General features: G+C 57.6%; 2 protein-coding genes and 1 long non-coding RNA gene across 10 annotated transcripts in view; 1 reads left to right on the top strand and 2 right to left on the bottom strand.

Moving 5' to 3' along the window:
* Nucleotides 1-1037: 1037 nt before the first annotated feature.
* Nucleotides 1038-16169, bottom strand: ADAM8 (ADAM metallopeptidase domain 8). 5 transcript variants are annotated; one of them, XM_069795954.1, is made up of 22 exons: nucleotides 16029-16169; nucleotides 14676-14785; nucleotides 10826-10902; nucleotides 10468-10546; nucleotides 10308-10384; nucleotides 8351-8537; nucleotides 7814-7879; nucleotides 7642-7710; nucleotides 6842-7011; nucleotides 6673-6754; nucleotides 6191-6339; nucleotides 5762-5939; nucleotides 4884-4973; nucleotides 3909-4104; nucleotides 3588-3687; nucleotides 3272-3455; nucleotides 3098-3175; nucleotides 2908-2992; nucleotides 2615-2729; nucleotides 2335-2509; nucleotides 2186-2242; nucleotides 1038-1930 (listed from the first exon to the last, which is right to left on the bottom strand). In XM_069795954.1, exons 1-22 carry the CDS (start codon nucleotides 16090-16092, stop codon nucleotides 1757-1759), a joined length of 2562 nt encoding a protein of 853 aa, XP_069652055.1. In that variant the 5' UTR covers nucleotides 16093-16169; the 3' UTR covers nucleotides 1038-1756. The 5 variants fall into 5 exon arrangements, with proteins under 5 accessions (XP_069652055.1, XP_069652052.1, XP_069652054.1 ...); XM_069795951.1 differs by lacking the exon at nucleotides 16029-16169 and adding an exon at nucleotides 15242-15407; XM_069795953.1 differs by lacking the exons at nucleotides 2186-2242; nucleotides 16029-16169 and adding an exon at nucleotides 15242-15407.
* Nucleotides 16170-16876: 707 nt separating this feature from the next.
* LOC138687939 (uncharacterized) lies at nucleotides 16877-18588 on the top strand. The gene is made up of 2 exons (XR_011326986.1): nucleotides 16877-17501; nucleotides 17674-18588. It is a non-coding gene; the product is annotated as an uncharacterized lncRNA (long non-coding RNA).
* Nucleotides 18589-19553: 965 nt separating this feature from the next.
* TUBGCP2 (tubulin gamma complex component 2) overlaps nucleotides 19554-20719 on the bottom strand; it is a 37881-nt gene continuing 36715 nt past the window's right edge. For all 4 annotated transcript variants that reach the window (XM_069795947.1, XM_069795949.1, XM_069795950.1 and 1 more), the window contains one exon: nucleotides 19554-19949. In XM_069795947.1, coding sequence (XP_069652048.1) covers nucleotides 19844-19949 — 106 coding nt within the window. In that variant the 3' untranslated portion in view covers nucleotides 19554-19843. The remainder of the gene's footprint in view (nucleotides 19950-20719) is intronic.

Genomic DNA, 20719 nt, shown 5'->3' with positions numbered 1-20719 from the left:
GGTGTACAAGAGGAGGGAATCACCATGGCTTTAACACCCTAGTCTGGGCTTTGCTTCTCTGAGCTGGGAGCTGTAGAGCAGGAACATGGGTGCAACCAGGAATGTGGGATTGAAGTGGGGGTTTTTTTTCTCCATTCAAAAGGCTGGTGTGGTCCTGTGACTAAAGGGGTCTGCCACTGGATCTGCACCTTCTTCAAGGAAACAGAATACGTACGTTTGAGTTTACATGCACAGTGTTAAGTTCTTTTGATAAAGCAGAATAAAATTATTTTGTTACCATTTCCTTGGTGGCTTTATGCATCCTAGGGCTGGTGTCACTGTAGGCAGGTGGAGGGGGGGCATCTATGCCTCTCACCCTGCAGTAATGCTGCGTCTAGTTGTGTGTCCCCAGCTGCAGTGACTGCCACCCTAGGAGCCCCGTAAGCAGCCTGGGCTCAAAGAAAACCACATGATGGTGCTGAGCAGCAGGAGTAGCACATAGTGTTCTGCTCTGTTCCTGCTGTCATCCTCTGAAGCTCATGGCGGGAAGGGAGCCCTGTTGGCCCTTGGGCCCCCACCGTAGCTGCCCTTTTAACTCGCATGCTGCCAGTGCGGGAGCGTGTCCCAAGCAGGCATGGCTGCTCTGTGCCAGCAGTGTCCTTGGGGACTGTGGACGGGCCCCTGAGCACTGATGTCACCCGCAAGCATGAATGCTTGTCTTGGACCAGGATGATGGGAGCTGAGCTGGTGGTGGGAGTTGCAGTGGCTGGTCGTTGGTCACAGAGAGAGCCCAGGATCTGTTTTGGCAGCTGAGGCTGGGGCTCACAGAGACTTGCTGCAGCCCCTGTGACAGCCTCGCTCTGTGCAGCTGGCAGGCAGTGCTGCCATTTGGCCCCTGTGGCTCCAACACAGGATTTGGGGGCTCAGCTCAAGCCCTTCTTCCTTCCCCCTGTCTCCACCCATGCCCAGGAGCTCTGGGCAGCTCACTGCCTGCTGCCACCCTCTTGCCCCACTGTCTGTGCTGCCCACTTCTGCCGAGAGACACTCCACAACACCACTACCTTCAGTCTTTATTGGTATAAAAGCCTTCAACCTAAATCATATAAAAAATGGGTAGGCCTGGTTTCACAACAGATGGCTCAAAATGGTCACATAAGGGTCATAAGTTAATGGCTACAGTAAAAAGGCTCCCAGGAAGTTCCCTTTCAGGAGAACGGTAACTCAAGTGATAAGCTCAGAGAGAAAAGCCCTACAGGGAAGCCAAGCCCAGCTTGGACCTGCCAAAGCCCCTAGCGAGACCCCCCGTGTGACTGTCCCCAGCCAGGGCAGTGGCCCTGGGGCACCATCCCTGCGCTCCAGCACTTCTGCCCTGGCCAGCCTGGCGGGCGATGCCAGGAACTCCTCGCCACGGCCCCAGCGGCAAAGGGGCAGGAGGAGCAGGACACATTCAGGTCATCGGGAGAGAAGGCAGCAGCTCTCAGGGCACAGGAGAGCCTGGACCAGCTCAGGGCTGGCCTCAAAACCAGAGCTGGCGTTGTCTCCGCTCCTGGTCTCCTCATGAAGCCCCCCAGCTGACAGCTCTCCCTGGGCCAGCCACGAGGCTACGAAGTCTGTTAAGGCACAACTCAAAAATCCGTAAACACTGGTGCGCTGCCGGGGGAGGGTCTGGTGAGCGATTCAAGTAAGGGTGGAAGCCGGACGGCGGCTCCCCAGCTGTGCCACCCAAGCACCAGAGCCAGCAACTCCTCAGCCGCGGTGGCGGATGGAGCATCCTTGGTCACCTCCTGGCTGGGGGCAGCTTCAGGGCCACCTTCGGGGGGACGCCCCGCTGAAAGACCGAGGGGGTTGTCATCGGAGAGCACGGGAGGGCTGGTCCTGGCGGCCCCTCGCCGCGGCACTGCGCCTTGCTCTTCAGCGCTGGGAGAGGCTTGCTGGGCGGCTTTGGCTTCGCCTGGTGGGAAGAGAGGAGAGACCCGAGTCCCTCGCCTGGGCGCCGGGGAAGGACCCGGAGAGGGTCGGGGGGCAGAGGAAGGCCCCCTCCCCGTCATCAGTCGCCTGGGCCTCCCCATGGATGCACCCCACATGTCCAGGGCCGGTCAGGCCAGGGGGAGGCTGGCGGGGGGCGATGTCTGAGAGCAGCCCCCGGCTGCAGGAAGGACAGGCCACCCCGCTGCGAGGCAGCAGTGGCTTTTGGAGGAGCGGTTACCTGCGGGAGCTGTCCTGGAGAGCCTGGAGACGTCACCCGGGGGGCTGGCGCCGGCGGCTGCAGGGTCAGCAAAACCCGGGGTGAGAGGCCGCCCTCCCACCCAGGCCACGGGGGCTGCCCCGCGCGGGGGCTTTGTTCAGCTCCCTTACCTGCGGGGCCGGGCGGCAGGGCCCGAGGGTCTTGGCGTCCCGCGGGGCTGCCGTGCTGCTGAGCAGGTTGGGATGGCCGATGTCACGGCGGGACAGCTGGCGGCGGGGGGGTCGCGTCCGGCCGCCCTCCTGGAAGAGTGGGTTGGCGAGGCCAGCGGCAGGCCCGCCGGAGGTCCTGTGGGGCACAGGGACAATGGGGGACTGCTCCGGGCACACCCCGAGCTCAGCCTGTGCGGCCGTGGCTCAACACCTCTGTGGGGCGGTTGGGGGGGGGAATTACCCTTTCTGAAAGCGCCTCGTCCCCCTGCCTCTGAGGAGCACAACCCCACTGCCGAGCAGGATGCCAGAGAGCCCCAGCACGGCCAGCACAGCCGCCAAGACCACGCCGCCGCTCCCTGTGGAGACCCGGTCGGCGTCGGGACAGGCACCCCTCCAAGCCAGGGATGCCCCGTGGGGACGGAGCAGCGCCCACCGGCACCACGGCAGGGTGCCGACCCCCTCCCCAGGCTCCCTTCCTGGCACACGCACCGGGCCGAGGGAGCTGGTGCCGGCCACGCACAGGGGGTGCCGTACCTGCTGCCATCTCCGAAATCTTCCGTTCGCAGTAGGGTGCTGCCCAGCCTGGCTCGCAGTGACACTCCCGCTTGTGGTTGCACACCTGAGATAAGGAAGGAAAGCGTCAGGGTGGTGGACATCCCGTAGGGGCTGGGACCACCGCCCAGGCCCCACAGCTGTTCTGGGAGAGGACGATCCCACAGCATACCCCATGGTTGTTGCACTTGGCCGAGCAGTTCTTGTTGCCATAGACCAGGAGGTTCTGGCAGCGCCCAGCATAGCAGACCTGGGGACAGGCAGGGGAGGTCTGAGGCTGCCCCGGGGTCCCCACAGCCGGTGGTGACCCCCCCCACCACCCCGGCACGGCAGTCAGCACACTCACCATCTCCTCGCCACACTTGGCGCCTGTGGGCACCAGCCTGAGCTTGGCCACCACCTCATTGGCATCGTTGCTAGCGATGACCGCCTTGCACTTGAAGCGGCCAAAAAAGAGGGAGTAGGAGCCGTCACCAAGGACGGGGCTGGTGTTGTCACTCAGGCACAACAGCGTGCCACACTTCACGTCCCTGTGGGAGAAGCAGCCATGAGCAGCGGTGGTGGGGGTGGCAGGGGGCTGGGGAGCTTCACTTGGCCCTGCAATGCTGTCGCCGGACATGGATACCACCCCCACCCCACCTCCACCCCCCCAAGCTCCTTACTTGGGGCTGCAGGGCCGCTTCCCATACTCAGTGAGGCAGTGGAGGTGAAGATGTTGCTCGCTGTTGTGCCTAAAGCAGACATCAGGAGCCACCTGGGCCTCTGTGGGATACACAGAAAGCATCACAAGGAGCCAGAGCCCACAGCAAGCCAGTGGTGCCAGCACCGGTGGCCACACTTTAGGGTCAAGAGCCATAGCATGCCAGCTAGGGATGCAGGAGGGGACCGCAGCCGAGCAATTCCCTGGCCCGAGGAGCCGGGGCTCCGAGCACATCAACCAGCACGTGGGATGAGGAGGGTGGGCAGGGTGGAGGAGTCACTACCTGCGCCCCAGAGCGCGCGGCACTGCTCGCCATGCGAGGGGCAGGCCCCGTTGTAGCAGTAGCCATTGCCATTCTGGCAGGGGATGCCGTTCTCCTGGAATACGTCCTCTGGGCACTCAGCGCTGAGGCCAGTGCAGTGCTCAGTCAGGTCACAGTCGTTCTTGCTGGCCCGGCAGAGTGCACCAGCAGCCTTCACCTGCACAGAAAAGGGGACGTTGGTACTGCCTCAATGCTCTCGCATCCTCAGAGCCACGCAGGCACCACAGCCTGGCAGCACCCTGGTCTTCATAACATCTCCCAGCACCCCACAGATCCAGACACGGCAGATTGTGCCACGCTGGCACAAAGACATTTGCTATTGACTGAGCTACTGCATAGGATGGAGACACCATCAGGCCTCAGATGGGGTCTTCCCATAGTTAAATCTCTCCCTGCAGGCAACACCTTGTGCTTTGCTTTTAGTCTGGACTTGTCCCAGGGTCCTCTTCTAGCCCCGTCTCTTCACATCAAGGCATTTCTTATGCCTGTGTGCAGGAACCAATGCATGTAACGCAACTTTCTCTTGGATGAATGGAGCAGGTTGGTTTCCTGGACCAGAAATGGACCATGTTGACCTCTTCTGAGCATTGCCCAGTTCTTCAACACCTTTCATCCTGCACCTAATCTAACAGAGCCAGGGGACCTGGGCTCCAGGATGCCAGAAACAGAGGCTGCTTCACCTTCCTAGCCAATTCAACCCGAGATGCTGACTGTCTGTGTAGCGAGAGCATTGAATGGAAAGTGTGATTTCCCCCCACACAAACCATTGGGTACGTTTGGCTCTGGGCAGGCTGCTCTGGGCAGGTCCTTCAGGCTCTCCAACAGGCTATGGACACACCTTGCCTCGACTCTGAAGTTCTGGAGGACCGCGGGGCAGGACTGCACACCCACCAGCTCCCTTCCCTGCCAAGCTGGTCGCCCTGCTGGCAGCAGTACCTTGCAGTCCTGGCAGCAGTCCCCCCGGGCACACTCGGCTCCCTCTCTCAGCTGGCAAGTGGTGGCATTGCAGCAGCGGTCGGAGCACTCCTGCAAGACAGGGAGGGACTGAAACACTCCCAAAAGCCCCCCGAAAGACCCTTTTTTCTTCCCTTCTGGGGGTACCCAGTTGCCACCTCACCAGATGCCAATGGCAGTGTAGGTGCCACGGGCTGAACCATGGGGCAAAACCACAGCATCATCCCACGTGTGAACCATTCCTGCCTCCTCTTGATCCCCCATTACCAACACCAAACCAAAGGACCAGAAGAGATTTTTTTCGGAAAATGGTGCCTGACCTGGGTCCCTGCTCTCTGGTAGCACCCTTTGCACATCTCCAGGAAGGAGAAAACAGGAGGATCTCTGTGCTATCTGCATTGGGGGAGCATCCCTTCAGGTCCCAGAGCACGGCTGTGACCCAGGGATTTATCCCAAAGACATCACCTGGCCATTTGTCTCAAATCTCCCCCCTGCAATGCAGTGATGGGCTGCTAGGGGTGAGGAAAAGCTGATCATGGCTCCTGAAAGGACAACATGCCATGATGTCCCCCTCCTTGGATCACCTCTTTGGAGGATATGTTGGGGGGATGTCCATCTTTCCTAGGCATGCACCTGCTAAAATCACAGCCAGCTACGTGAAGTAGGGGGCACACATCCAAGTTAACAAATATCCTCCACAAGTTATTTTTCAGCAGAAGCATCAGGAACATGAGGAAGATGAGTCTTGCAAAGCACGATGTCCAGGGAAGAGGCTTGCATGACCTTTTCCAAGTCTGAATTACAGGTCTGAGGTCCCTGCCACTCACCCACCTTCCCGGGCTCTCAGAGAGCATCCCTACCTCTGGCGTGCCACAGTCGCACTGCTCTCCCCGCTCCACAAACTGGTTCCCGCACACTGGCCCCCCGTACAGCTCATCTGCCCTAGGGACGTTCAGCAGGCAGCTGGTCCTGGGGTCCCCGAGGAACTGCCACATGTCCTGCTCACTGCAGCGGCTGAAGAGCTTGGGGTAAACCAAGCTGAAGGGGCACAAAAACAGGCAGTCATGAGCAGAGATGCGAGCCTGAGGACCCCCACACCCACCAGGCCAGGGAGAAGTTGGAGAGCCACCAACAGACTCAAAGGCACCAATGGACCTTTGAAATACATCTTCAAGTGGAGTGTCCACCCAGACCTGACCACCTCATGGGCTTCACCCCATCAGGACAGTGCTGGAGGACACCTTGAAATATTTGCTGCCCAGGGATATTCCCCTTTCTCCTTCACTCACCCAACACTCGCCGCCATGACGCATCCTCCATCAGCTTTGGGGACAGGACAGCGGCAGCCAGCAACATCTTCATCATGGGACATTCCCAGGTTGTGCCCCATCTCGTGAGCCATGGTGGACGCAGCGCCGATAGGATTTGTGCTGTGGTCCTGTAGGACAAGAAGTACAGTGTGGTTCAAATGCTCTCCACAGCATCTCCACGGGGCCCACCAGGGCTCTTCAATTACTCAGTGCCAGGTCTCGCTGCTGTCTGCAATTCATTCCCTAATGCTGCCATGCTGTGGTAAAGCCCCAACACTTCTCTGGGGGGTCAGTCGTTCAAGGGTTGGAGATGCCAGGGACCAGACCCAGCCCTAAGGCGGTGGAGGGGGAAAGCTGGAGACCAGTGGAGGAGAGACCTGCTCTGGAAAATACAATGCAGGGAGCGCAGACCATGGGACTGCTGCTGCCCTCCCGGCACATGCCCAGGCAGTGGGACCCACCTGGTTGACACCGCCTGAGTCCCTGGTGCACATCACAAGCTTCTTGGCAAGCCCTACGGTCGTGCCGTGGAAGTCTATGCCCCTGTGGGATTGAGATGCCACCATGGCCATGTGGCCTGGGTGGCAGCAGGGCTGCAAGGATGGCAAGGTGATGGCCCCCCGTTCTTACGTGATCAGCTGGGCATTGTCGTGTGGCTTCCTCCGCAGCAGTTCTGCCTCCCGCCAGTGGAGGAAGTTGTCCAGTGTCACCTCTGGGTTGGGACTGACCACGATTTTGTCCTTGTGGCTCCACACCTCCAAGCCAATCAAGGCCACCCGCAGGTGAAGAGGCTGATAAAGCTGGAGCGGGAGACAGCCCAGAGGGAGCACTTGGATTTGAGCTGCACAAGCAGAGGGAAGGTGCCACATCCCCTGGGGAAACACAGCCAAGCCCAGGACCCCACCTCACTCTGTAATATCAGCTCTGTCACCCCCTCAATAAATAACACAAGCCGGGGTGACCACGTAGACAGGGTTTACCCCAGGGACCTCTGGGCTCCCTCTTGGCCAATGTGCTGCCCCCACGCTGCTGACCAAAGAGTGGGGCTGACGCAAGGCAAGCAGAAACCCCACCTTGGTGCACTGCATCCATCCCCCTCCCCTCATTAGCACCTGCTCCAGCTTGAGAGTGGCTGTGGGATGTGCTCCCAGGGGTTACGAAAAGAAATTTCTCTCCCATTCCCTTACGAGAGAGCTGGGAGGCAGCCGTCCCATGCTCCTGAGGCCCCAGGGCTGAGCTGCTTGTCATGTCCACTTTGCTCATCCTGTTGGCCAAGGGAGCTGGTCACCCTGCGGCAGCCCACCTGCGGGCTTGAGATTGGCTCTAGCTCCATCACCCTACCCATGCCAATCTCTCCTGTGCCACATTCATGCCGATGCTGCCACTGCGGGGCATGTGTGGGAGCTGGGAGAGCAGACCCCTGGGCTCACCTTGTCAACGTGGTTCACGATTTCCTTCATGCGGTTCTGCACTGTGCGCAAGTCCTTGTGTTTCCTGAACTATGGGAAGGACACAGAGAGATTTCCAGGCTGGCTTCGACCTCCTCGCTGCAGTGGATGACAGTGAAAATGCAAGCACCAGCTCGCCGCCCACCCCTCTTACCTCCTCATTGTCCACAACCAGGACCAGCTCCACGTATCGGGGTCCTTTGTGTAACGGAGCTGATTTCTGGAAGGGAAGAGGAAAGTGAGCGCAAACAGGGGCTCAGCTCTGCAGCTTGCTGACCCCTTCAGTTGACCCTCCTGTGGGATGCATTGGATCCTGGGGCATCTTCCAATATTACTCAAGGCTAGTAGGTCTTCTAGCTCTGCTTTCTGACGTTACTTTGCTTTACTTTCAGACATCTTCCAACATACAAGGAAAAACCCAAGCCTGCTAGTGAGATAAGGCACGAGAGAGGCTCTGCAAGCATCACGGAGCTCATGGGGTAGGAGGATGCTCCTGCTAATGGTACAGGATCTGAGGACTTGTTCTCACCAGGAGCTAGGCCACTGGGAGCAACCGTGTTTGGAACCAACAACATGTGGGAGGGGAGCATCTCCAAGAGATGCGGTATGACCCCACTCCTCTCCTGGACTTCACAGGACCTAGGCTCTCGCAAACTCAGCTACAGGAAGGAGAAGCAATGCAATCCTTAACCCAGCGGTAGAGCTTCATGGCTGCAGGAATTTTCGGTTCGTGGTCATATTCCAGGGTGGCACCAGACTCTTGACAGGTGCCGTGCTTCCCCCGCAGGTGAGCTGCTCTGTACACGGCATGCCGGCCGGCCGCATCCTCCTCCAGAGGCTCCAGCAGGAAGGTGGTCTCATTCACCCGGAAAAACCCACTGCCAAGAGAGAGGGCAGGCATCAGGTTGGGGAGATATCCAGCAGGACACGGACAGACCCTACATGCACCCCTGCAAGTGCCTGTGATACAAAATCCCAGCTAGGAAACCACCCAACCCCTTCATGGTTCCCAAAGGCAGCTTGGATGAGCTACAGGCCACTAGTGGGATGTGACAGTCAGGTCCTTCTGGCCAAGTGCATGAAAGTGCACTCAATGCAAAGTCCCAAGCAGCCCTTGGGTGGTGCATGAAGGCCCACACGGCTGTGCAGAGACGTACGGGGTGCAGAAGCTCACAGCAACATGAGGGACTGGATGCCTTTTCCCTGCAACCTTGCCTGGCCCAAGAGCACGTCAAGGAGGTGCTGCAGGATGGAGCTGAGCTGGGGCATGCCAGGAGATGGGGAGCGATAGGAAACATGTCCACACAATTTGCTTTCAGAGGCTGCAGAAGCACCGGTTGAACAAAAGCATTGTTAGGGAGGCTGGAAACTGTCTGCCGGGCTGGGAGGGAGCAAACCATGGCACAGTTATCTGTGGCTGGTAGCAAGGGGAGTATCCTGTACTTTGAGCAGCAGAAATGTCCCAGGGTTCAGCAAGGAGAACTGCCCGGTGATGCCAGGCCAGGTTTAACACAGCATTTCTGCTGAGCAGCTCTGGCCTTCAGGATGATTTCTGTAAGGTGTCCCATGTCCCACGTGCTTTGTCTGTATTGTCCTTGTCTCTTGTCCTCCCTTTGCACATCTTGTCCTCCTACTATACAAAGATTTCAAGTGTCCCATGTATGCACAAGCTGTGCGAACCAGGGTCTCCGCAGACATAACCCCTGCTTTCAAAGTGAGGAGATGGCTGCCAAGCAGCTCCAGCAGGTGTTTCTCCTGCAAATGGGTATTTGCAGGTCCCTGGGTGCTCCAGGGACCACCCGTCCTCCACACACATGCCCCTGCAAGGGACCTGTTACTCTCTGGCTTACTCTCTTGCAATGTCTGGCTGCCAGCTGATCTTAAAAGAAAGAGAACACCAGAGTACGAATCTTCCATGGCAAACTGAGCAACCTTGTGTGGACCTGGTGGCTTGGGTTACCCTGCAAGGATGCTTTCTGCTGTTAAATGAAGGTAGACCCAAGGCAGCTGTTGAGGAATGAGCACCAGCACAGTCAGCAGGCGGTGGGTAGAGGGAGACGCAGCTGGCCTGATGCACCGTATGCTTTCCTTTTGCTTTGGAAAGGCACTTGGCCATCAGCAATAGGAGCTCGGCATGGCCCAGAGGTGCAGGCTGCCTGCAAGCCAGTGCATCACCATGAGCACACCTTTGTGCCTCTGGCTGCAGCAGTCGGGGCAAGTTTGGTCTGGTCTGCCCTGAGAAGAAAGGATGGATCCAGGATAAGCTGTGCCTTGCTGCCCAGGGAGGGCACTCCTGCCCGGAGCTCCTGTCATGCTCAGGTTTCCAGTCTCATCCCGTGCCATGAATCAACCCCTCAGAAACGGCAGGCTTAGCTGCAAAATGCTGCGCGCCTTTCCTGCTGGGCGCCGAGCCAGGGCGGTCAGCAATCCCACCGCCAGCAGGAAAAGGGATGTCGTCTTCTCTTCCTTGGGTGAAAGCTGAGCTCTCCCTCCACCAGCACAGCTCCAGCCGCCTGGGGCTTGGTCGCACCGGCTCAGCATTACGTGGCACCGCGTCCACCAGGAGAAGCTTCGTGGTGTACACCAAGGCCGGACTTGATGCTGTGCTCCGGCCAGCCACAGTGCCCCAGGGGAGTCGGAGGTCCTACCTGAGCCCGCTGCAGGTGCTGATGCTCACTGCCGAGTCAGCGTATCCTTGCACGTGGCCCTGATAAAAGCAGTGATCCTGAAAGAGAGGTGTAAAGGGGGTCAGCATGGTGGGACCCCACAGGAGCGGGAAAACTGCTCTGCCTGGAGCCAGCCCCATACCTGAACGTCTGGCTTCTCCGTGATCTCTGTGCCGCTGGCTGAGTAGTGCGTCTCAGTGTAGTGCTGCCCCAGCAGCTCCCTGCAGAATGGGGAAGGGGCATCAGCAGTGACCCCAGTTTTGGGGAGTGGATGGAAAGCTTTGGGGATAAGGTTTGTCAGGTTGAGTATGGTGGGCCCGTGACCTCCCTGGGCAGGTTTGGCAAGGAGGAAAAAAAATGCAGTATTTTGCTAGCGAGGGTGTGGGCTGAGGGCTTAGATCACCAGTGCAGTGACACCAGACCTTGGAGAATTGATGTTCATGGCAAGGGTGGGAATCGAGCCTCTCCTGGGCCATCCCACCATGCCCACCCATACTCACTTGTTCTTCTCCAGCCGCAGGAGGTAGTCCCTGCCTTCGGCACGGATGCTGTAGAGGACGTGGTCTGGGTAGATGCTCTGCATGAAAGATAGATGACATCATCACAGATCTGCTGTCACCAGAAGCAAAAGCTACAGACAAGACGACCTCTTGGCCCCTGTCCTGCCCAGAAAGGCGATGGGGTCTGCATGCACCCCACTGGAAGGCAGCTGCGGGACAGGGAGCCTGGCTGCTCACCCTGGAGGCATCCAGCAAAGACACAGGAAATCAGAAGAGAATAAAGAAAGCATGTGGGCAATAACGCAAATCCCTGGCACATCCTGAGATAAAGAACAGGTCACCAGGAATGAAAAGGAGTCAGCAAAGTCTGGTTTCCCTTGTCTGACACATGGCTGCAGATGGCTGTGCCAGAAACTGAGGTTTCCTACTCATCAACGACAAAGCTCCTTTTTTAGGGACTGAGTTCAGCACTTACTCATGGGCTGAACCACAAATATCCCTGGTGCCCAATGGCTCTCATCAGCAGAGACTTCCTTATCTCTGACTGACCTAACATGCAGCATCTCTTGGTTCTTGTCTGCTACTGAAAGCAGATTTTAGTATCACCATGTGCCAGATCCCCCTAGTGCTGGTGGAAGGGACCTCAAGGTATCTCGAGTCCAACCTGCAGTCACTATGGATGGGTCAGGGTGGCCGTGGCTCAGCCCAGCTGAGCCCTGAACCCCCAGGATGGCAGTGTCCCTCCAGAAGAAGTGGTTCCCTTTGAGTTGTCTTGTGATCTCCACCTGCAGAGGTTGGGCCACAGACCTCCAGAGGTCCTGTCCCACTGGGGCCACTGAGAGACATAATGATCCCTTGCGTGGTGCCCCATATCAGGCTGCACCTTTGGCACCAGGGACCTCCTCAGCCACCACTGCAGCCCAGAGACCTCTCCTGAGGGCACATCTTCAGCTCTTATGGGATCCTGGGGTGGAGATCTGAGCAAAAGGCAAAGCAAGCATCTTCTGCAGGGCCAGCATTCCTCCCAGATGAGGTGTGTGACCTCTCCCCAAGAAGAATGACAGCACCTGCTGTCATACCATGGCTCAGCACTCCCAGGGGAATGATCTGCAAGCGGGTGGGAGCTGGGGCTGAGCAGAAAGTCCCGCTGACTCAGCGCCAGCAGGGCCAGGTGAGAGGGTTTGCACATCACTCAGTCACCCACAACTCCACCCAGTTTGCATTTCCAATCTGAAGCAATGGTCTGCCAGCCACGAAACATCCTCTCCGCATGATGAGCAGGTTGCAACAAGCTGGCCAGGCAGCCCCGGCTGCAGGCAGGGGCACTGCCGGCATGCAAGCATGCTCATGGGTCCCTGAAATTCTTCTCTTATGAACAGCATCTCCCGCCTGACGTGGCCGTCCCGTCCTGTGTCTGCCGACAAAGCGATGCTTTGTTATTGTTGGCAGCGCCGGAGCCAGAAGAGGTCTTAAGAAATGGCAGGAAAGCACTTGGAAGGGGTTGGTGGGTCAGAGACCGTCTCTTGGAGACAACCGCAGGGCAAGTTTAAAAAAAAAAAGCCTGATAAAGCTTCTCTGAATCATCCCTTTCCTTATTAGCATGAGCTTTGCAAGGGCTCCAGATGGGAAGGCTTTGAAAGCGCAGGCAGCTCAGCCCTGCCCCTACCCGAGCCCTGCTAACCTGGTGACCGTGCTGAGAAAGCAAAGCAGAGCTGTGGCCACAGCACACAGAGAGGAGGGATTTCTTCCAACTGGTCTGATTAAGAGATCCAGAGAGCTTGCAGAGGATCGGGATGGGATGCCAACTGGGTGGGAAGAGGTGATGAGTCTCGCTAGGACAGTAGGGATGGGGCTTATTGTACCATGCCATAGATCAGAGGAGCTGCAGCACAAGAGAGGAGGAAAAGAAGGTAGGTCGCTGGGCCACCACTGTCCCTTGCTCCTGCTCCATCTGGCCCCACTGCTCGCTCTGCAATGTCCTGCTGCTTCCTGCAGAGCCCCAGGCTGGGCCGGCAGGAGCTTGGCTGTCTCCACCCAGGCAAAGGACTTGCCTCTTTGCATCAGCTGGCTCTGGGATGTGGCGGGGGAGATCAGCAGGGCTGTGCAAGCACAGGTGCACTGGGGAAGAAGCCGGCAGCTTGCAACACCAGATCTTACACATGCTGGAAACCATCTAGCTGCTTCAATACAGCTCTTTGAAATGCTGGAGCATGGGGATGAGAGAGATGTCACTTCTGCGATCAAGAGCATGTAACTATAAATCTTTTTGAAGGCCCTTCTTGCTTTCTTTCTCATGAAGAATGCAGGTTTGCCACATGCCTTGTCATGCCCCTGCTAAAAAGACCATGGCCTGTGGGAAGGCTGGCATCCCAGGAGATCCTGTGCTGCAGGATGCAGGTCTCCACCCTGTCTGCAGGGCTGAACATTTTGATTTAAGCAAAGCCAGATGGGAGCTGGTCTGCTTCAAACCTCACCTGGGAGACGTTCTGCTGGACCAACCCCATGTGTCCCAACTGCTCTGATCCCAGAACTGCTCTTGGCCCATGCCCATCCCAGCCAGAGACTGCTAATGCAAAGCCACAGGAGGAGCTGGCACAGAAAACACCCATCCAGCTACCTGTCTCCACTTCAAAGAGGGGCTTGGTGGTGGTCAAGCCTTGCTGAGAACAGCTTCCCCACCAAGGTTACTGGGAAAGCAAACCCAAAATTTGTCCCAGAGGAGGAAAATGGCTTGGAAGGCAGAAGTCCTCAAACCCTCAACACAGCAGGTTTGGGAGGTCCAAGGACTGCCCAATCCAAGAAGACTGGGACCAGACACCACCCATGGTTGTTCCAAAGACGATGGCTCAAGGCTGGTATCTTCTCCCGTGCTGTGGAAAGCAAAGGGACCCTGAGATGGGTGAGCTCCCTTTTCTGGTGGGATCCATGCAGAGCCGCCTGGCACGCCCGGCACAGATGGTGTCTCTAAATAGCCTGGGGAATGTTTATCTCGTGGACAAGTTTAGGTTTCTAGAGCAGAGAAAACAGATGCTTTCAGGGAGTGTTTTGAAGCTAGTTTATCAGAAAGAGTTTGAATCACAGATGAATGTGCTGTACAAAGAGTTTACTAGGAAATAAATGTCCCCAGCCCCTCCATCTCATCAGGTGCTGAAGTCGGTGGTTTTCAGTCCTAGAAAATGAATCCATGTATTTAGCTGAATTTCACTTTAAGGCAATGTGGAAAGCATCTCTGAGGTCAAGGCCATCATCCTATGGACGTCAACCCCCAAGCACTCAAAATTCCTGAGTCAAACCCCATTCCTTCCCCAAATTACAAGCTTTCCCAAGAAAAATAACACTGGCTTGCTTTCATGTGGATTTCTGCAACTTTCTGATTCTTATTTCCCTGTCCCAAAGGATGAAAAAAACCCAACTTGAGCAAACACAGCAAGAAAAGTGCTTACAGCTCAATGAGGCTTTGCAAATCCCTCCTTAAGCAAAGACCAGATGTCACAAGATCACTGCAAGGCTGCAAGAGGTGGCACCGCTGAGTAATGTTTCCAAAGAAAGCATTGGAGAAAGCAGCCCCCCCCTCTCCAAGTCCACCGTGCTATCCGCAGTTCCTATTTTGACTCAAAACAGTCCAGGAAAGCTGATTTGATCAACTTTTTCAAGATCTCCACCCTCTGGGATGGAAGCAATGCAAGAAAATGTGCGGCAGGTCATTCTGCTGGCACAGAGCTAAGGGCATCCAGCTCCGAGCCCAGTGGTGGGCCAAGGGTCTCTGCTGATTGCAATGCCCCCCCAGACCCCCTGCAAAGCAGCGAGGGCAGCTGTGCCAAGGCGGTATTTGGGAGGTGACAATACTCACCAGTGGTGCAGAGAGGTCCCTCTTCCCCCGAGGTGCCGGCACCTTGCGCGGCAACACCGTCTCATACGTCTCGACATGGGCGAGCTTCTCCTCCAGCCTGGCAGTGGCGCCTGGGAAAAGTCAAAGGGCTTTGAGCCAGGATGCCCAGAAACAACTCAGTCAGGGGGTAATGGAAGCGGCCAACCTCAAGGCGCAGGCAAGAGCCGAAATAGCAAGTCCTGAAATACCTGCTGGGAATGCAACTCCCTGACGGGCTCCAGAGATGCTCCAGCCCCACCCCCAGCCCCAGCGCCCACAGCGCGCTCAGCATCACTGACAGTCAAGCGGGTTCCTTCAAAGGCTGGAAAAACCCTGCTGAGACCCTGGTGCGTAAATAAAGACGGAGGTTTTTCAGCTCCCCATCTTGATGCCACAGTTTGTGACTTGGCGTCTGGCGGCTGCCGGGGGCTGTGTTTTGGAGAACGGCTTGTGTCTGGGCCGGCTCAGCCCTCCTCCCATCCTCTTTTTTTTTGATGTCAGGAGACATTTCTGCAATAAAACCCTTCTCCTCCCCCTGAAGCCCCGACCTGCGAGCTCATGCCGCAGCCCGGCCCGTGCTCCCAGGGTCAGATGGGGCCAGCGGAGCCGGCGGCGAGGCAGCGACAGAGCAGGGTGCTCCGTCTGCGGGTGCCTGGCGGCCTTCGCCCACTGCGCCCGAGCGGGAGCCAGGATCCTCATCACCACCCCCTCGGCCGGCTGAGTCACCAGGCGTCCCCCCCGCCAGCACGCCGCAGGCTGGCGGTGACAAATTTCCCCTCGCTCACTGGAGCCTCCTCGCCGAGGTGCCTTTACATAACGGTGGGCACCCCATCTGTGTGGGGCGACATGGCGGGGGGGGGGGGCAGAGGTCACGGAAAGCGTCCCTCCGCGCTGGGGCCGGCTGCCAGCCGTGGGAGGCGAGACGGGTCCTCGAAGCCCCGTTCTCCATCCTTCGCCCTAGAGTCAGCCTGGGGAGGCAATGTCAGCGACACCCGCCTCAGTCCCCGGTGACCCCCGGGCTCAGAAGGAGCCGAGACCTTGCCGAGCTGTGACCTGTCCCAAAAAGCCACCCCGCACCCCCTTCCCGCCTTGTGCACCCCCACCAGTGCCGCTTCCCCCTCGTTCCCTTCACTGTCGCGGGGAAAAGCATCGCCCCCCGCTCCCGGTACCCCTAACCCTACCCCACAGTAGAAGACCCCCCCCCCCCGGGAAGCCGGGCTTTTCCCCCTCACCCCCCCCCAAAAAAACTTCACGCCCGTCCCGTCGGCGGAGCCCGGCTGCCTGCCGGCTGCCGGGGGGGGGACACCCACGCCCGCCCGCCCGCCCCACGCTCACCGTGGACCACCACCAGCAGCAGCAGCAGGAGGAGCCGTCGGAGCGGGACGAGCGCCGGGGCCATGGCTCGGCGGTGCCCGCGGTGCCCGGCCCCAAGCGCCGCCGCTCCGCTCCGCTCCGCTCCCTTCCACGCCGCGCCGGCAGCCCCCGCCCGCCGTGACTCACCGCCCCTCGCGGGACGGGACGGGACGGGGAGGGGCGGGGAGGGGAGGGGGCCGCCCCCAGCGGGGGGGGTCCGTGGGGGAGAGGGGAAGGGGGGGGCGGGGGTCCGTGAGGCATCGGGAAGGGTCCGTAGAGCCACGGGGACCATCCCTGGGGAGTGGCCGTGAGGCACTGGGGAGGGTCCGCGGGGCATCGAGGGGGGGGTCCCTGGGGCAGCGGGAGGGGTTCGTGGGGTGTCAGAGGGTCTGCGTGGGGCAGCGGGGGGGGGGGGAGAGGTCAGGGTGGCTTTGGGGACTGTCTGTGTGGCTTCGGGGGGCATTAGGGAGGGTCTGCGGTCCCCAGGGGCACGTCCTGGGGCACCGCAGGGGTGAGCAGGGCATTGGCGGGGGGGGGGGGCAGTAAGGGTACCTGGGGTGGCGGGGGGCACTGGGAAGCTCCGCCAGGCTCTGAAGTGGTGGAGGGGCTGGGGGGGCTGGGCTGCCACAGGAGGCAGTGGGGCTGGGAGTGTCCCGTGGGTCACTGGGGACTGTCTGTGGGGTATGGAGGGGGTGTCCCTGGGGCACCTGGAGGTGCCCGCCTGGCTCTAAGGTGACAGGGGGGCTGGGGGGGCCGGGAACATTGAGCAGTGTCCATCGCACATGAAGAGGGGGGGTCCATGGGGCACTGGGGTGGCCCTGAGGTGATGCAGGAGCTGCGGGTGGCTGGGCTACCAGAGGGCAGCGGTGGGACTGGGGAGGCATTGGGGGGTGTCGGTGGGGTGCTGAGCTGTGGAGCACTGAGATGAAGGAGGGGCTGGGACCACCATGTGGGGCTGAGCTGGGAGGTGCACCGCACCCTGAGCTCGCCGCTCTGCCACGGAGCTGCCTGCTGTCTCCCTCTTGTCCACAGAACGTCCCGGGTTGGAAGTGACCCCTGAAGATCATCTGGTCTGACCTGTCCTGGGGAAGGGAGCCTGGATGAGGTTACCTTGCACCCTGTCCAGGCGCATCTTGACACCCTCCAGCAATGGGGACTCCACCATGACCCTGGGGAGGGTCCAGCAAGTGATTGCTCTCACTGTAATGTATTCCTTAGGTTGAGATGAAACCTCTCCCAGTGCAACCCATTGCCCCTTGTCTTTTCCATATGGCAACTTCTGAAGAGAGAACCCCCTCCTGCAAACTGATCTTTTTATACTTTCTTAGTGTTTTGGGCCAGGACCAGCCAGGAAACTCCACATTTAACTTTTGCATTTAACAAAAGAGGGGGGGTTGGACACTGAACTCAGCTGTTGCAGAGCTCCATCACCAGGGACAAGCTTCCTTCAAAATGGTACAGAAACCACCACAGCCAAGTGCTGCTCCAGTGTCTTCCCTCTTTCTCCCCACTGCTTTTCTGTAATTCCCTCCTAAATAGACAAATTTGTTAAACAAAAAAAAAAGCTCTGTGCTTTCACGTTGACACTCCTATTCATGTCTGGTCATATTTCTCTAAACGTCTCCAGTAGAGTTGTCCCCACCACAATGGCAACCCTTGCAAGGTGTGCAGAGCTGAACTGGCCTTGAAGGAGCTACTGACCAACCAACCATCTATGGAGCACAGCAAATAACCCGGCTCGCCAGGGAGACGCAGAGCAGTCAGATTGGTTCAGAAACAGGCCCTTTTCTAGCACCTCTCTGGGCACCTCCTGGCTTCTGGTGAGGGAAGAAGATACACATCCACCTCCTGCTTGGGCGTCTGGCCTGGACCGAGATCTGCTCTCAGAGAAGAGTGGGTAGATCTATGTGGAGACCCATCCAAGCACCCCAAACCTTTAGAGTAACTGCTCAGCCAACTGGGCATCCACGTCCAGGCCACAATTTTGGGGTAACTGAAGTTACCTGTCAATGTGTTCTTAGGCAAACAGCAGAAGCCAAAGCCTGGAATGACACCGCCTCACCAGCGCCACCACCTCTGCCTGGGGCAGGCATGGTGAGGGGGCTGCATCCAGCTAGTGCACTGCTGGTACGGGGTGCAATAAGCAGGGGAGACCCTGCCCCGGGGTGTAGGTGACCTCCTGGGGGCTTTCTCACTCAGGTGTGGACCTGCAGGTCACAGGGAGCAGTATGGGATCCTGTAGAGGTGGAGCACCCACATCTCCCACAGAAGGGGTGTGCAAGAAGGGGAGACCCCCTCCCAAGAGAGGGGTGCCTCCCCCCCACAAAAAAAACTTGTGAGAGGGGTGCACATAACCGTCTGCACGTGTGCACAAACCCATGTGAGCGCAACTTCTTGGGATTACTCATAGACGGGTGCTTACAAATCTGCTGTTGATTTTAAAAATTAACATTTCAGAAATACCTATTACTTCTGCTAAGACTCAATGCTTGCTGGTTAATAATGTGTTATTAATCTATAAACAGCTTCAGTCCTGATTTAATTTAAACTGCGTGAACAGTTTTTTCCTGCAACAGCCACCACAGTGCACATGGGTGTAAAAAATGTGTGTGACACAGTGAGGTGCCAGGGGAGTCTCTCAAGCCTGAGATGTTGGGCACCAGGAGGCGAGCAGGTTCCTCTAGGGACCTGGGCCCCTCTGCCTCTCCACCTTATGCTCAAGGGACAGGCTGTGAAGTCTGTAGATCCACAGAAACTTAATGGAAATGCCAGGTCAACTTCTCCAAGCCTCCCCAGACTAAGAGGCCACCTCAGTGGGGGGAACAGGACACTTTGCCTTCCCCATGAACTGCACAAGTGCCTTCCCTGAAGAGCCAGATGATGCTGGCTGAGGTCCTGGTCCTTAACCTCAGCCTCCAGATGAAGGAATTCAGTCCTCCAGACTCAGGATTGGTGGTCTCCATCCTCTCCTTGAGTCTCTCTCCCTTTGCCAAGCTGGAGGACCAGCTTTAGGCCACCAGAGCAAAGAAAACCTGGCTCTTCCCTCTAATGTACTCTAGAAGGTCCTTGCAAAGGAGGAGGAGAGGGAGAGGAAGGCCAGGTCATTAACAGGAGCACTCAGCCCTGTATCTACAGCCCTTGCACATCTCCCCAGGTTCACACACTTGCCACTGAGGCCTCTGGTTGTTCCTGGGAGATACTCTTCCTCTCTTCCACCCTCTACCACACCTGCTCCTAAACTGGCTTAAGCAATTTTTATGGCTGCACAACTGCGTAATATACCCTGAAAGTCCTCTGTTGAGGACTCGGCCAATATGATATGAACATCACATACCTGCTCATCAACTCCAGACCACATGTCATCAGTTAGAGCAGCTGATCAGCTTCATTCCAGTAACCCCCCAGTTGTTAGGCTCTCCTCCCAAAATAATGCCGCATGGCAGCTGAGGAACATCTCTGTGAGCTGACCAAAATTTAGTCACTTAAAAGACTAATTTGCATCCTGAGTTCTGTTAACAGACCCTGATCTTTTATTTATTTTACAACACACAAATACATCATTTTACAATGTAGTAAAAAAAAAAAAAAGGACTTAACTAAAAGCCTCTCAGAAGAGAAAATCCATTACATACATTTCAGGAGACTACTCCCCTGTCTCTCTGTGACAACCCTTATGGTTTGTTTCCAGCTCACACTGTCAATGTAGAGGGTTGAGTACTCCTAGTTTGAAGTCAGTGAGTGTCTGGTTCTCTGCTGGTGCAGAAGAGGGGGTGGCTGAAAGGGGCAACAGCAGGGCTTCACTGGGCAGGTACGGCCAGGCGGGGAAGCAGGGGAGCTGCCTTCTGGCTGCGCTCGGCAGACATGTGCTCCAGGCGCTCTGTGTAGAACCCATTGAAGTCCAACCTGAGAGACAAAAAACCCAGAAGTTTTGGCAGCCTGCTGGCTCAACACTGCCCAAGAGCAGCATGCAGCAAGCCGAACACACTGCCAACGGCCCCTGAGAGCTTGGTGCTGCAAGTGCCGCAGCACAGGTGCTCATCGAGGCGCTTGAAGGCAGCAAGAGGATCTAAAAATATGTAAACTCTTTTATGGGGTCAGATGAATTTTAGGACAAAGTTTGTTGAAATGAGGGGTGTGAAGCAAAGCAAAGCAAGTCTCACTGCGGGAAGAAGGGGGGATGCTTGCCTGTGCAGCAAAGGGGTCTGCGCCGCAGCACAGACCTCTCAAGCAGCCGCCACTCCCCCTTGCCCACCCCACCAAGCACTGCCTTCCTCTTACCCAACCACGGCTCCTGGATGAGAAACCTCTCCCAGGGCATCAGCTGAACGGGGCCACACTGCCACGAGCTCTGGACCTGCCATCCCTGCACGGGACTGCCTCAGGCTGGGTAGACATAGCAGCTTGTTCAGAGCAAGATGGGGATGTCTGCACTGTGCCACAGGGGTTGTCGGTCACACCTCTTCTGTGCTCATCCCTTGACAACAGGCTAAATTTCACCTGTTCTTTACACATGTATAAAATACACCAGGAAGGACCAATTGCTAATAGCTTCTTCTCCAGAACTACAGCTTGACCACACAAACCTGGCGACCTGTCACTCGGGGACAAGGCACCAGGGGTGAGGGCTCCTCAAACCTCCACACCTTCCTGGCCACTTCCCACCACTCCTTAAT

Source organism: Haliaeetus albicilla, chromosome 11 (genome assembly GCF_947461875.1).
Source record: "Haliaeetus albicilla chromosome 11, bHalAlb1.1, whole genome shotgun sequence".
NCBI lineage: Eukaryota > Metazoa > Chordata > Aves > Accipitriformes > Accipitridae > Haliaeetus > Haliaeetus albicilla.
This window is presented reverse-complemented; position numbering and strand designations above follow the sequence as displayed.

Bases quoted from the DNA above. Each gene is read 5' to 3' on its own strand.
- ADAM8 (XM_069795951.1), bottom strand. From the start codon at position 15,392: ATGAGGATCCTGGCTCCCGCTCGGGCGCAGTGGGCGAAGGCCGCCAGG. The intron at 10,385-10,467 runs GTATGGGGCTGG...CCTCTCTTTCAG, and splicing joins CGGAGAAGCCAGACGTTCAG to GATCACTGCTTTTATCAGGG. The intron at 4,105-4,883 runs GTACTGCTGCCA...TTTTCTGTGCAG, and splicing joins ACTGCTGCCAGGACTGCAAG to GTGAAGGCTGCTGGTGCACT.